Below are 14365 nucleotides of genomic sequence, written 5' to 3'. Positions count from 1 at the left end.
ATGACTGCCTTGCCTGGTTCACCAATTACTTTGCAGACAGAGTTCAGTGTGTCAAATCGGAGGGCATGCTGTCCGGTCCTCTGGCAGTCTCTATGGGGGTGCCACAGGGTTCAATTCTCGGGCTGACTCTTTTCTCTGTATATATCAATGATGTTGCTCTTGCTGCGGGCGATTCCCTGATCCACCTCTACGCAGACGACACCATTCTATATACTTTCGGCCCGTCATTGGACACTGTGCTATCTAACCTCCAAACGAGCTTCAATGCCATACAACACTCCTTCCGTGGCCTCCAACTGCTCTTAAACGCTAGTAAAACCAAATGCATGCTTTTCAACCGATCGCTGCCTGCACCCGCATGCCCGACTAGCATCACCACCCTGGATGGTTCCGACCTTGAATATGTGGACATCTATAAGTACCTAGGTGTCTGGCTAGACTGCAAACTCTCCTTCCAGACTCATATCAAACATCTCCAATCAAAAATCAAATCAAGAGTCGGCTTTCTATTCCGCAACAAAGCCTCCTTCACTCACGCCGCCAAGCTTACCCTAGTAAAACTGACTATCCTACCGATCCTCGACTTCGGCGATGTCATCTACAAAATTGCTTCCAACACTCTACTCAGCAAACTGGATGCAGTTTATCACAGTGCCATCCGTTTTGTCACCAAAGCACCTTACACCACCCACCACTGCGACTTGTGTGCTCTAGTCGGCTGGCCCTCGCTACATATTCGTCGCCAGACCCACTGGCTCCAGGTCATCTACAAGTCCATGCTAGGTAAAGCTCCGCCTTATCTCAGTTCACTGGTCACGATGGCAACACCCATCCATAGCAGGCGCTCCAGCAGGTGTATCTCACTGATCATCCCTAAAGCCAACACCTCATTTGGCCGCCTTTCGTTCCAGTACTCTGCTGCCTGTGACTGGAATTGCAAAAATCGCTGAAGTTGGAGACTTATCTCCCTCACCAACTTCAAACATCAGCTATCTGAGCAGCTAACCGATCGCTGCAGCTGTACATAGTCTATTGGTAAATAGCCCACCCATTTTCACCTACCTCTTCCCCATACTGTTTTTATTTATTTACTTTTCTGCTCTTTTGCACACCAATATCTCTACCTGTACATGACCATCTGATCATTTATCACTCCAGTGTTAATCTGCAAAATTGTAATTATTCGCCTACCTCCTCATGCCTTTTGCACACAATGTATATAGACTCTCCTTTTTTTTCTACTGTGTTATTGACTTGTTAATTGTTTACTCCATGTGTAACTGTTGTCTGTTCACACTGCTATGCTTTATCTTGGCCAGGTCGCAGTTGCAAATGAGAACTTGTTCTCAACTAGCCTACCTGGTTAAATAAAGGTGAAATAAAAAAAAATAATAATAAAATTGAATGGACAGTGAGACGCTATACTAGCCTAATGAATAAGCATGATCGAATATCAACAGGGACAACTCCAATATAAAGTGTTTTTTCTGAAAGTTGCTGAAAGTTGCTGGGATGTTATGTGCATCCACGGGGTGGCAGTGGTTAGAGCGTTGGACTAGTAACCGGAAGGTTGCAAGTTCAAACCCCCGAGCTGACAAGGTTCAAATCTGTCGTTCTGCCCCTGAACAGGCAGTTAACCCACTGTTCCTAGGCCGTCATTGAAAATAAGAATTTGTTCTTAACTGACTTGCCTAGTTAAATAAAGGAATTTTTTTTAAAAACATAGTACACTCTTAACCTCAGCATTACGAAACTTCTATTAGATCAATTAAGCCTCATGTATCAAAATAAACATATATTTGTTGTTCTTTACTAAATTCGACACCCATTGACCTATATTCAAAAACTCCTCACTTGCTTAATAATTAATTATCTGCTTAACATGGATAGATTTTGGGCGGAGTAAACCCTCTCGCTTCCCCTTTTCCTCTGATTTGAGAAAATGTTCACTTGTTTGAATAGCCTAAAGTTATCAACTAGAGGATCATGATTCTACAGTACTGCGTGGATAGTGAAATGAGAGGAGGTGGGCCAATTGAATTAGAACAATTGTCTAAATCTCCCGGCAAAAGTTTCCTCCGAAGCGCAGGCTGCAAGAGAAGGTACATGTGCACAATTAGCTACGATAGGCAAAGAAAGGCATGTCAATGTAGCTGAACCGAGACAATGTGAATGAGTTGCCGAAAACAGTTTCTGAAAACAGCAAGTGAAAGAACATGGGTAAATTCACATTAAATACATCTCAAGATTTACGCCCATTTGTTCAGAGAGAGACCTGTGATAATTACAAGAGTGAACCCATAGGGTTAACAGTAAGCGTGAGCAATGTGCATTATTGTGCTTATAGGCCATAAGGTAAATAGGTAAATGACATTCTGCACATCGCTAACAGGAAAGAGATGAAAGAAGACTTTATACTGATAATGATATGTTTTGTATTCATTCCCACAATGCCCATAGAATAGGAAATGATGTGAATTATGTTATGCTTACTGGATGACGTTAAACCAGCATTCAGACCAGCTTTACTGATTGAACCTTGGTAAAATACATTCCCTGCAATGATACAAAAATAACCAAGTCAGTCTGTACAAAGTTGATTTTATTATTATTTTTTTCAACAAAATTGTCATACTCACATAACATTTAGTACAGTACTTTTATTGGACAAAAAGATACGTGACAAGTAGAATAATATTACTCACTATGGTATCACTTGACCACTTCTGTAAATCTGGAACCCTCTCTTTGATAAAATGAATTTTAGAATACTTTGGAAAAGGTTCAACATTACATTACACACAGCTTTACTAATTCCTGTCAAGTAAAGATGAAGTAAGGCATTATCATTATCTCACTATAAAACACCAGCATCAACCTCAAGGGACATAGTTGTCACTATAAATCAGTGAAGCATTTTTACAGACACAATCACACCAACCATCACCATATCATCTACTCTGCCTCATCATACTCATTCCCTCCTCAGTTCACCTCATCCAGTTCCCTACTACATCCAAAACCAACAGAATGAATTACTAACTAACTCACTAAGACTACATTACATGTCACGATACTCTCTATACATGGGCAGTGTGCATTTTCTGCTGGTGTAGCTCCTCTCTGAGAATCTCTTCTCGCAATGCGTACAGGCAAATGATGTCTCTTCCATGTGGATCTTCAGGTGCCTCTTCAGCTGGTGCTGGTGGGAGAACCTCTTCTCAAACTAGGGGCAGATGTAGGATTTCTCCCCTGTGTGGACTCTCGTGCCTCTTCAGGTTGGTCGGGTGGGAGAAAACACAGCACGCTAGCTGTACACAAAGACTTCCAGTCCTTGCGCTAAGCTAGTTAGCACTGCCTCCCGTAATTACCTCTAACGTCCTGCATACTGGACTCAGATGTAAAAATGGTATCCACGAGTTCTGACTCTGGGGAAGTAGATACCATTTTTTGCCCAAATCCCCAACTATCCCTTTAATGGTTTGATAGTCCAAAGGCATGGTCCCACACTTAAGACAAAATGAATCAAGACATGGGCCCGTATCCACAAAGAGTAGGATCTTTCCAAATAATCGTGTTCATTATGATCTAAAAGGAAAACTCATCCTAGATCAGCACTCCTACTCTCAGACACTTTGTAGATACCGGCCCTGACCTAATACCATTCAGACAGTAGTTCACAGTAGGCTCACCTGTGAGACTGTGTGTGGTCCTGTGCTGCTCAGCTGCTTCCTCTGTGGCTCGAGGAGGAGGTGTAGCCTGTTTGGCCTCCATGACCATATTCCCCTCAGGGTTCCCCAGACCCTCCTCACACCCCTCCTTCACCAGCAGCACCTCTGGACCAATGATGTGTTCCACATGTGTTCCAGCCTGAATTCCAACTTGATTAAATAGATCTCTCACCCATCAACACACCTTAATGACAAAGTGAAAACATGTTTTTAGAAAGGTTTGCACATTTATTTAAAATGAAATACAGAAATAACTAATTTATGTAAGCATTCACATCCCTGAGTCAATACATGTTAGAATCACCTTTGGCAGTGATTACAGCTGTGAGTCTTTCTGGGTAAGCAAGAGCCTTGACTTTTTCAAAATTGTGTTGTGTTACAGCCTGCATTTAAAATATATTAAATTGAGATTTTGTGTCTTACACACACGAACCCCATAATGTCAAAATGGAATTATGTTTTTAGACATTTTAGCAAATTCATTAAAAATGAAAAGTTGAAATGTCTTAAGTCAACCCCTTTGTCAATATGTGTGCAATAAGTGTTTAGCATGGTTTTTGAATGACTACCTCATCTCTGTACCCCAGGCATACAATTATCTGTAAGGTCCCTCAGTCGAGCAGTGCATTTCAAACACAGATTTAACCACAAAGACCAGGGAGGTTTTCCAATACCTCGCAAAGAAGGACACCTATTTGTAGATGGCGAAAAAAGAAAAAAACATCAGACCGTGAATATCCCTTTGTTCATGGTCAAGTTATTAATTACACTTTGGATGGTATATCAATACACCCAGTCACTACAAAATACAGGCATCCTTCCTAACTCAGTTGCCGGAGAGGAAGGAAACCACTCAGGGATTTCACCATGAAGCTAATGGTGACTTTAAAACAGTTAGAGTTTAATGGCTGTGATAGAAGACTGAGGATGGATCAACAACATTGTAGTTACTCCACAATACTACCCTAAACGACAGAGTGAAAAGCATTCATGTTTGCATTAAGGCACTAAAGTAAAACTGCAAAAAATGTGGCAAAGAAATTAACTTTATTTCCTAGGGTAAATCTAACACAACACATTACTGAGTACCACTCATTATATTTTCAAGCATGGTGGTGGCTGCATCATGTTATGGGTATGCTTGTCATTGGCAAGGACTAGGGAGTTTTTAGGATAAAAAGAAACAGAATTGAGCTAAGCACAGGCAAAATCCTAGAGGAAAACCAGGTTCAGTCTGCTTTCCAACAGACACGGGGAAACAAATTCATCTTTCAGCAGGACAATAACCTAAAACACAAGGCCAAATCTACACTGGAGTTGCTTACCAAGATGACATTCAATGTTCCTGAGTGGCCTAGTTACAGTTGTGACTTAAATTGACTTGAAAATCTTTGACAAGACCTGATGGCCAACATCCAACTTGACAGAGCTTGAAGAATTTGAAGAAGAATGTGCAAATATTGTACAATCCAGGTGTGCAAAGCTCTTAGATACGTCCCGCTGCCAAAGATGATTCTAAAATGTATTGGCTTAGGGGTTTGAATAGTTATGTAAATGTGATATTTATCTTTTTTCATTTTCAATACATTTGAAATGTTTACAAAAAACATGTTTTCACTTTGTTATTATGGGGTAATCCCTTTTGAAATCAGGTTGGAACACAACAAAATGTGGAATAAGTCAAGAGGTATGAATACTTCCTGAAGGCACTGTATTGTCAGATAAGCGATGGTAGCCTATCCATTTGGCATGTAGCTAGCTAACTAAGCAAACAACATGCGTAAATTAGCTTGCTGTATCAGGAGATTAGGCTCGACATCGGCAAGTCCTCGTCTTGAAAAAGGTGTCAGTCGGACTACTGTCATCATCACTATAGATGGCATGCAAATGAAACAATATTTGGATATAGCCATCTAGTTTATCCCCTAAAAGTTAGCTTGTTAAACCAGCCATATTGATGTGATCTGTTATTAGTTAGCTAGCCAATTTGACATGGTCCATCAATCAATGTAGCCTATCATGTCTGTCAGCAGCAATCGTGATTACACACACACTGAAAAACAATGTTGAAAAGGGGATAATGTTAGCTAACTTAGCTAGGTAGGCCTATATTGGTTGGAGAAAAATGTACATTAGGTCAACTTACCACTATGTTTAGCCAACTGTACAAAGTTTCTAACTTGCAAAGTAAACATTATCAGCTAACATTACATCGGTAAATGTGCCCTTCTGCTACTTGACAAGCAGAGCCCACAAACAATGGGAAATGAACCTAAACCACTCATACTTGTCAGATATAATGAACTTTTATATCACTCAATTATCCAATTAAAAGTGGCCCCTATTGGGAGATATCGTGGGCTACCCTCGCATATCTGAAATTACATGATCAATTGATGTTTTCTGATCATTAAAAGCATGCAGTTACTTGCTGTATAACTCTGATGATATAGCTAAATGTGCGCAATTCTTTTGCATGGACATTTGTAGTTCTGACAATGCTCTTCAAGAGGTGATGATATTACATCCAAATAGTTAACCTTTATTTTACAATCCCTTAAACGGCACGCAGTTGTCAATGGCTTTAGAGGAGCTAGGGTCTCCTTGCCCCCCAATAGGCAAATCGAACACTCTGCATCTTATTGGGATATTTTATTGATAACGACCTATTGGCCAGTGAGAGGCTTCAAAGCCACCAGTCGGCCATATTGGCACTCCCCAGAAGGCGCAGTCCTCCATAAGAATTAATGGTATTCTACAGTATTTCAATTAAATGTTTCATGGACAAAATTATGTGACAGGTTAAAGGACATATTCATAGCCTGTTATACATTGAAAAGTATTAGTAAGTTCATAGTATGTGAGGACCTAGAAAATCCTCTTCTGTAAGGTAGTACTTGAGCAGAAGTCACGGGTCACAGTTCAAATATAACTAACAAGTTATATTCACAGTCCATATCTGTTGACCAGCTATATAACATAAGCAGTATTTTCTCATACTATTGATCAACAGTCCATCAATTTTAATGATCTATATGCATAGTCTGTAAATTGTCTCTTTTGACAGTCTGTGAAATCTGACAGTAGTCCATGGTCAAACATGTCAACTCTGTAGCCTCATGTTTGCTGAAGCCCATACATGTAAGGTGGCTGAAAGTAACATTGCTGTAGTGATGGCAGCCATGGAACCAGTCCTGGTGCAGAGTAGACAGGGAACAACTGTGGCTGTATACTGTAGCAGGAAGGGATACCAAGCTGATCATAGGTGATACGTCTTGGAGGGTGTCTCTCTCTTTGTGGCAGCTGGTAGGCTGGTTCCTCAGGTTCAGAAGCATCAGTATATGAAGGAAAGGCACTTGGTGGACGATCATCAGGCAAATTTTCAGCAGGCAAGTTACTCTCCTCAGCAGGCAGGTCTTTAACTGTTGTTGTCTCCTCCAGCCGCTTTTCAACAAGAGGCTGTGCTGGTAGCGTATCAGGGACTGGCACCACAACTACCGAGATTTCAGCAAAGGAGCTCAAAGAGAAGAAAGAGGTATTTTGTCGGGGATGAATATGACCTTCATCATGAGCCGCTACAGGTTCCCACATCTCCTACAGTACCTGAGGAGAGGAATGCTGAACCAGCGAGAGAGTGGGAACACAGGCCCCCAACAGTGAAACGGACAGTTGCAGTGCCAGTCCCTGATACGCTACCAGCACAGCCTCTTGTTGAAAAGCGGCTGGAGGAGACAACAACAGTTAAAGACCTGCCTGCTGAGGAGAGTAACTTGCCTGCTGAAAATTTGCCTGATGATCGTCCACCAAGTGCCTTTCCTTCATATACTGATGCTTCTGAACCTGAGGAACCAGCCTACCAGCTGCCACAAAGAGAGAGACACCCTCCAAGACGTATCACCTATGATCAGCTTGGTATCCCTTCCTGCTACAGTATACAGCCACAGTTGTTCCCTGTCTACTCTGCACCAGGACTGGTTCCATGGCTGCCATCACTACAGCAATGTTACTTTCAGCCACCTTACATGTATGGGCTTCAGCAAACATGAGGCTACAGAGTTGACATGTTTGACCATGGACTACTGTCAGATTTCACAGACTGTCAAAAGAGACAATTTACAGACTATGCATATAGATCATTAAAATTGATGGACTGTTGATCAATAGTATGAGAAAATACTGCTTATGTTATATAGCTGGTCAACAGATATGGACTGTGAATATAACTTGTTAGTTATATTTGAACTGTGACCCGTGACTTCTGCTCAAGTACTACCTTACAGAAGAGGATTTTCTAGGTCCTCACATACTATGAACTTACTAATACTTTTCAATGTATAACAGGCTATGAATATGTCCTTTAACCTGTCACAATTACATGTATTTAAAGCTGTACTTTGCAGAAATCGCTCCGCCATTTCGTGTTTTTTAAATTTCTAATAGTTCACCTAATTTCAGTTTGTGATAAAACAAGTAAGTATAGTGTAGAGAATCATTCTACCATCTAAACTGCTGTGAAATATATTTTCCAAAACCAAACTTATTGTATTGTCAGTTGTTTGAAGCTGGTGTAAGAAACTAAGTAAAATACGCAAAAACTATTGCTTCTTAGACTTGATTTCAATGAGAATGACAGATCTATAACTCACATTTCTATGTGAATTTGGTTGGGTCGCAGCTTCAAGTATTTTTTGTTGTTGTAGTAAGGACAGAAATATTAGAACCTTTAAAAATAATAATACTTAAGGAAAATGTTTTTAATTTTCCTTTTTAAATGTTTGTTTAACTCACATAATATAATTTCAAAGTATGCAATAAGGTGTCTGTAATAATAAACAGGGCAAAAACAAATATAGACATTAATAAATGCATTTGGGTAGCTTCCCAAATATCTTTTACAAGGGTGGGGGAGTGCCAAATGAAGGCGCGGTTTCAAAACAGCACCCCTTATCAGTCATCTAGTGTAATATATTAATTATTTCTCTGGACCCTCCTCTTGGAAGAGAGAGGTGATACAGATTACACAGACATAGATGCACACCCAGGTAATAAACACACTATCAACATGGAGAGCTTACCTATCCCCACATCGTTTGAGTCCTATTCTGTAGTTACTGAATAACTTAATTGTTGCTAAACCCATCATGTTGGACATAAATTATGTTGTGGGTAAATAAGAGTCAGCTATGGTAAGTCAAAAGTAATCGGTGGATCTTTTCTGCTGGCAATTCATTAATCTTTGTCTTTATTGCAGGGTTTGATCTAAACGTCAATCTATCGAATGGAACGGTTACTTTCTATATCATAGAGTGGCATGGTTTTTCTGCTGGTGTATCCTGAGGTATCTCCTCTCAGAGAACCTCTTCCCGCAGTGCGTACAGGCGAACGGCCGTTCTCCCGTGTGGACCTTCAGGTGCATCTTCAGGTTGCCAGCCAGGGCGAAGCGCATGTGACACTGGGTACAGCTGAATGGTTTCTCCCCTGTGTGGACCCTCTGGTGCATCTTTAGGTTGTCCTGGCGAGAGAACCTCTTCTCACACTGGGTACAGCTGAAGGGTTTCTCCCCTGTGTGGACCCTCTGGTGCCTCTCCACCTTCTGGGGGCAGCTGAAGCCTTTGTTACAGAACATGCAGAGGAATCGTTTCTCTTTACTATTGCCTGATGTAGCTCCTTCTCCCTGAATTTGGGCTCTAGCCCTGTCGTTTGAGTTCAATACCTGATCGAAAAGGATCTGGCCGTGTGAATCGGAAGGTGCCATCGACGTGAACACTGGGTCACGACCCCTGAACGCATCTAAAGAGGAGTGGGTGGTGACATTTAGATTTGTCTCTAAGCTTCCCCTGTAATTTAAGAAATCTCTGCCCTGTGAGTGTCCGTCTCCTAGGTGACTATCTGTATTCCATATGGGAGGAGCATCGCCCTCCACTTTCACCTCATCTACCACTATAACCTCCCCTTTCTTATCTAGACACCGTTTAGAGTATACACTACTACTGTACCGGTTCCAGTCCTCTCTAGACAGATCCGTCTGTGTCTCTAAACCCAAGGGCATTTTGCCAGGATCCATCTCTGTAGTGTAAGAACAAGACGGATCATCACTGCCAGTGTCTAATGCGTCACCATCAACATCCCCACGGGAATTAACCGTCCTCTGGCTCTGGTGAAATACCGGTAAATATTCTGAGCCGGGAGCAGGAGGACAGCCCAGTAGCCCTAGTCTCTCTGGGTCTGATCTGTGTTCAGATCCTGTGTGTAAGAACCTGTGTGTTACAGTTAGAGTCTCTGTGTCGGTCTCTGACTTGAGGACGGCGTTCTGCGTTCCACTGACCTCCGTGATGCTGTGTCGGGTCCTGGGCTGCGCTGGGGTGGTGATGGTGTCCTCCGTTGCTACAGAGGGCGCTCCAGACGCTGCTCCACTCTGTACGTCTCTGCTGTGTCGTGGGGGTTCCTCTCCTCCAGACCTCTCCTGTTTGACCCCAGGACCTACAGCCTCTGGATCTGCAGACTGACACGAGAGGAGATTATTATTGCTACATGAGTTCAATTGGATAACAATGTCGTAGGGAAGTCTCACAAGCTCCCCTATGGCAGATAAATAACAATGTACATGTAGGAAAGTGAGGGGAGACTTTCTGAAATAAACAGCCACATTTGATTTACAAAGTAACACATTTTTTATGCAACACTATGACACTAACCTCTATCACGATAACGTTCTGGGTTGAGGTTCCACTTCTCTCATCAACAGTGATTGGTTGGTCATCTCTCCATGTGTTGTGTCCCGCTGGCTTCACAAAGCTCCTGTTGCCTCCAGTGTGATGTCCTTCACCTGGGAGTGTGATTGGGGGAAAATAGGTGGTTAAGTTAGCTATTGTCAATGCTCAACACTATATTGTACAATATTGACATGGTCTACAATTGACAAGGATGTAAGGTAACACTTCTGGTAACTTATTGATGTACTATTTATTGATTGATGTATTATGATAGATGAATCACATTTGTTTTAATTTAGTAAATAATAGGAAATTAAGTAAATCAATAATCTGGTTAGAATATCAGTGTCTTTGTGCGAGATAGCTAAATAATTATTGCATAGTATTTGAAAACTGACCAGCTATATATATGACTGAATGGCAACAGGCCACACAGCCTCGGCCTTCTGCTAAATGTACCTCTTGCCATTCCTCTGTATCGGTCGAGGATCTTGATACTTGGACGACTGGCGAGAACGCGCTCTCGCACTGTCCTCTCTGCGCGCTCCCGTGCCACCTTCAGTTCCAGTAGTTTCCTCCGCAATACCATGTTTTCTTTCTGGCTTTGAGTTATTTCCAAACGAAACACTGCATAGTCGTCATCTACGAGTTTACATATCTCTGCCACAGCTGCATTCGCTAGCACCTCCATAATGGAGGCAATTTGAGTGTGAAAAACCATACAGTTAGCCATTGTTAGCTAACGTTAGCAGCTAGCGTTACCTAGAAAACATATATTTTTTATATATATTTTTTAATCTATCAACCAAATCCTGTCTCCAACGCGAATTAAACACTACATGTGGTAAGTGTGTGATGCTGTGCAGTTAAATTAGTCATATTTTAAGTTCCAGTGTGTTTATAAACGTCTAAATAACAACAATAAAAACGCTATCGTGAAAATTGTTCTTGTTGAAGTCAGTGTACTTCTTTGTGTGAGTTTCCGGCAGACTATACAAGTATTACTGCCTTTCACAGGTCGGAGTGTGAATTGCACATTGTCACACAAAAAGGGGAATAAATCTCACCATCTGATCCAGGGGTGGGACCTGATTGGTGTCACACTTTTGCCCCAGCTAACAAACATGACTCCAATAGTCAACTAATTATTACCTTCAGTTTAGAATGCAATTAGTTTAATCAGCTGTTTGCTAGGGATTGGGGAAAGTGTGACACCACTCTGGCACCTAAGGACTGGAGTTGCCCGTCCCTGATAACCCTACAGATATACCCCAAAAAACGCACCACCCCTATCCCACTACATTAGCCCTACCAGATCCTACTCCAGGCCAACAGACCGGGAGCATGGAACCCCTTCTCTTAAAACCTCATGTAGATCCCTTACACCCAAACATGTCTCTGCTACTTCCACTACCACATGTATTTTCTGGGATTCACGCTTCATCTGTGCAGTACAATTAACCATAGCGATAAACACAAGAAATCCTACCTTACTAAAACTCATCCTCTCTGGATCCCTCTCTTATTCACAAGGGGGCTCCCAGTCTAATCATTCACCCTTGGGCTATCCTATACTCTCTTCACTTCCGCAGAACAGGACATTTTCTGCCCCACTCGAACTCTGGCACTTCGGATCCCCAGCTGCATTGGCTCCCCCACAGGGGAGACTGCTTTCTTTATCCCAACTTTACACTACCTCTGACTATGCCCTCCTGTACATTTCCCACATTGTGCGATCTCCTTTCTACACACTGCTGCAACATGTCTGAATCCTTAGCACATAAAGCACCGTAGCGGGTTTGGAGCATAGGCCCTCACAGTTTAGCAAATATAACCTAACCTGACCTTATCAGGTAGAAGCTCTGTGTCAAAGCTCAACAAGACAGACTGTATTCTCAGTCTCGCCATTGCCACCAGGTCTACGTCTCACCAAACAGTGGGTGTCACAAACACCAGGGATATAATTTTTCATTGGATCCACCTCTACACTCAATGCTACCCCACTGATCACTCCTTTGAGTGGCACCCTGCTCCGGAGAGCAAAGCACTACATATGTCGATCCCAGAAGCACATGACGCGGTTTGTCCGTTGCCTCTGGGCGGAGGATGCACAAAAAAGCTAAACAATTAAACTTCTCAAAACTTTGACAGATGTACAGTTCCCAGTTTGACCTTTACTCAGCTTGAAACAATGTACAGGCTGGCCAAAAAGCCAAAATACACCTCTCAGGGCAAACGTTGGAAGTCTCTACCACACCTGTCAACGCAGGTACTTCATCCTGTTCTGGCTCACTTCCAAACTCCATGTCACACCCTCGTTGGTGATTTGTTGTAACAGGAGACAGGATCTCACACTCAGTAGTTGATTTGTACTCTTTAACACCATTACTAGGTATATATTCAGAAGATGTAGGTTTGAGCCTGGCGCCTTCCCATTCTTCCACGTTTGTGTTATAAGACAGAGGGAACTAGACAAATCATAGAGATAGAGGACTCATCTTTGTATCTGTGCCATTATAGCTTCAGTGATAGTATGGGCGGTACCATTGAGGCAAATTTTTTATTTATTTTTATTGAACCTTTATTTAAAAAGGTACAGAGATTGTTCTGTCCACTGGTGGATCTAAATATTTTTCCTCATAAACCTGGACCCCAACCAAGTATTATCAAAAGTTGCGCTATAAATTATTGGACAACCCAAAGATTCCTGGATGCCCTTCCAGACCCCCTCCACCTACCCAAGGACGTCAGAGTAAAAAAATCAGTTAACCACCTAACCAAGGATCGGAATTGAACTTCTTCGACGAAAAGATAATCATTTTGGGAAAAATGATGGAGTCCTCTGTGAATCTGCGTATTTCTCCAAAGCTCAGTTGTCCTGAGTCTGGACAGAACTACCAGGACCTAGGATCAATATAGACACTTTTATCCTGTATCTTTCGACACATTCACGAAAATAGTCATGGCCTCTAAACCTTCTAGCTGCCTACTGGACCCTATTCAAACTAAACTACTGAGAGAGCTACTTCCTTTGCTTGGCCCTCCTATGTTGAACATATAGTGGCTTGCGAAAGTATTCACCCCCTTGGCATTTTTCCTATTTTGTTGCCTTACAACCTGGAATTAACATAGATTTTTGGGGGGTTTGAATCATTTGATTTACACAACATGCCTACCAAATATTTTTTGTGAAACAAATAAGACAATTTTTTTTTACTTGAGCGTGCATAACTATTCACCCCCCCCCCCCCCCCCAAAGTCAATACTTTGTAGAGCCACCTTTTGCAGCAATTACAGCTGCAAGTCTCTTATGTCTCCATAAGCTTGGCATATCTATCCACTGGGATTTTTGCCCATTTCTGGCCATTCTACAAGGCAAAACTGCTCCAGCTCCTTCAAGTCCAACCTGATGACTCCTGCCTTTCCCCAGTCCACCTTGTTGTGCTGCTGCTCCAGTTTCAACTGTTCTGCTTGCCGCTATGGAACCCTGACCTGTTCACCAGATGTGCTACCTTGTCCTGGATCTGCTGTTTATTCTCTCTCTCTCCCCCCTTTAAATGCTCAGCTATGAAAAGCCAACTGACATTTACTTCTGAGGTGCTGACCTGTTTTACAAAAAATAATAAAGGTTTATAGAAGTAACATTTTGCTGTACACACAAACATGACATGATATTATAAAATGTTAACCACTGTCAAGCCCATCTCTAAGACTGTGTTTCAAGTACCTAACAATATGGAGCCATTGGAGTTTATTATTTTTAAAAAGTCCATATGTATTGATTCAATAATTAAATATGTTTTGGTTCGACTGAGAGAAGGGAAACTCAGTCCCTACAATTACACAAAAAATAACCAGTCAGTCAACACTGAGTCCATTTTGTATTTTCAACAAAATGGTCATACAGTCATAACATGATCA

The 14365-nt window shown here is 41.9% G+C and overlaps 1 protein-coding gene across 1 annotated transcript; it reads right to left on the bottom strand.

Moving 5' to 3' along the window:
• Window positions 1–8057: 8057 nt before the first annotated feature.
• On the bottom strand, window positions 8058–11405 carry LOC115137385 (zinc finger and BTB domain-containing protein 18-like). The gene is made up of 3 exons (XM_029673687.2): window positions 10904–11405; window positions 10427–10557; window positions 8058–10233 (listed from the first exon to the last, which is right to left on the bottom strand). The coding sequence occupies exons 1-3, from the start codon at window positions 11175–11177 to the stop codon at window positions 9031–9033; spliced, it is 1608 nt and encodes a 535-aa protein (XP_029529547.2). The 5' UTR covers window positions 11178–11405; the 3' UTR covers window positions 8058–9030.
• Between the last annotated feature and the right edge of the window lie 2960 nt (window positions 11406–14365).

Source organism: Oncorhynchus nerka, linkage group LG11 (genome assembly GCF_034236695.1).
Source record: "Oncorhynchus nerka isolate Pitt River linkage group LG11, Oner_Uvic_2.0, whole genome shotgun sequence".
Lineage (NCBI taxonomy): Eukaryota > Metazoa > Chordata > Actinopteri > Salmoniformes > Salmonidae > Oncorhynchus > Oncorhynchus nerka.
This window is presented reverse-complemented; position numbering and strand designations above follow the sequence as displayed.

Excerpts from the sequence above, each read along its gene's own strand:
- LOC115137385 (XM_029673687.2), bottom strand. The coding sequence starts at position 11,177 with ATGGCTAACTGTATGGTTTTTCACACTCAAATTGCCTCCATTATGGAG. Across the intron at positions 10,558-10,903 it reads ATACAGAGGAATGGCAAGAG|GTGAAGGACATCACACTGGA; the intron begins GTACATTTAGCA and ends TCACACTCCCAG. Across the intron at positions 10,234-10,426 it reads AGAACGTTATCGTGATAGAG|TCTGCAGATCCAGAGGCTGT; the intron begins GTTAGTGTCATA and ends CTCTCGTGTCAG.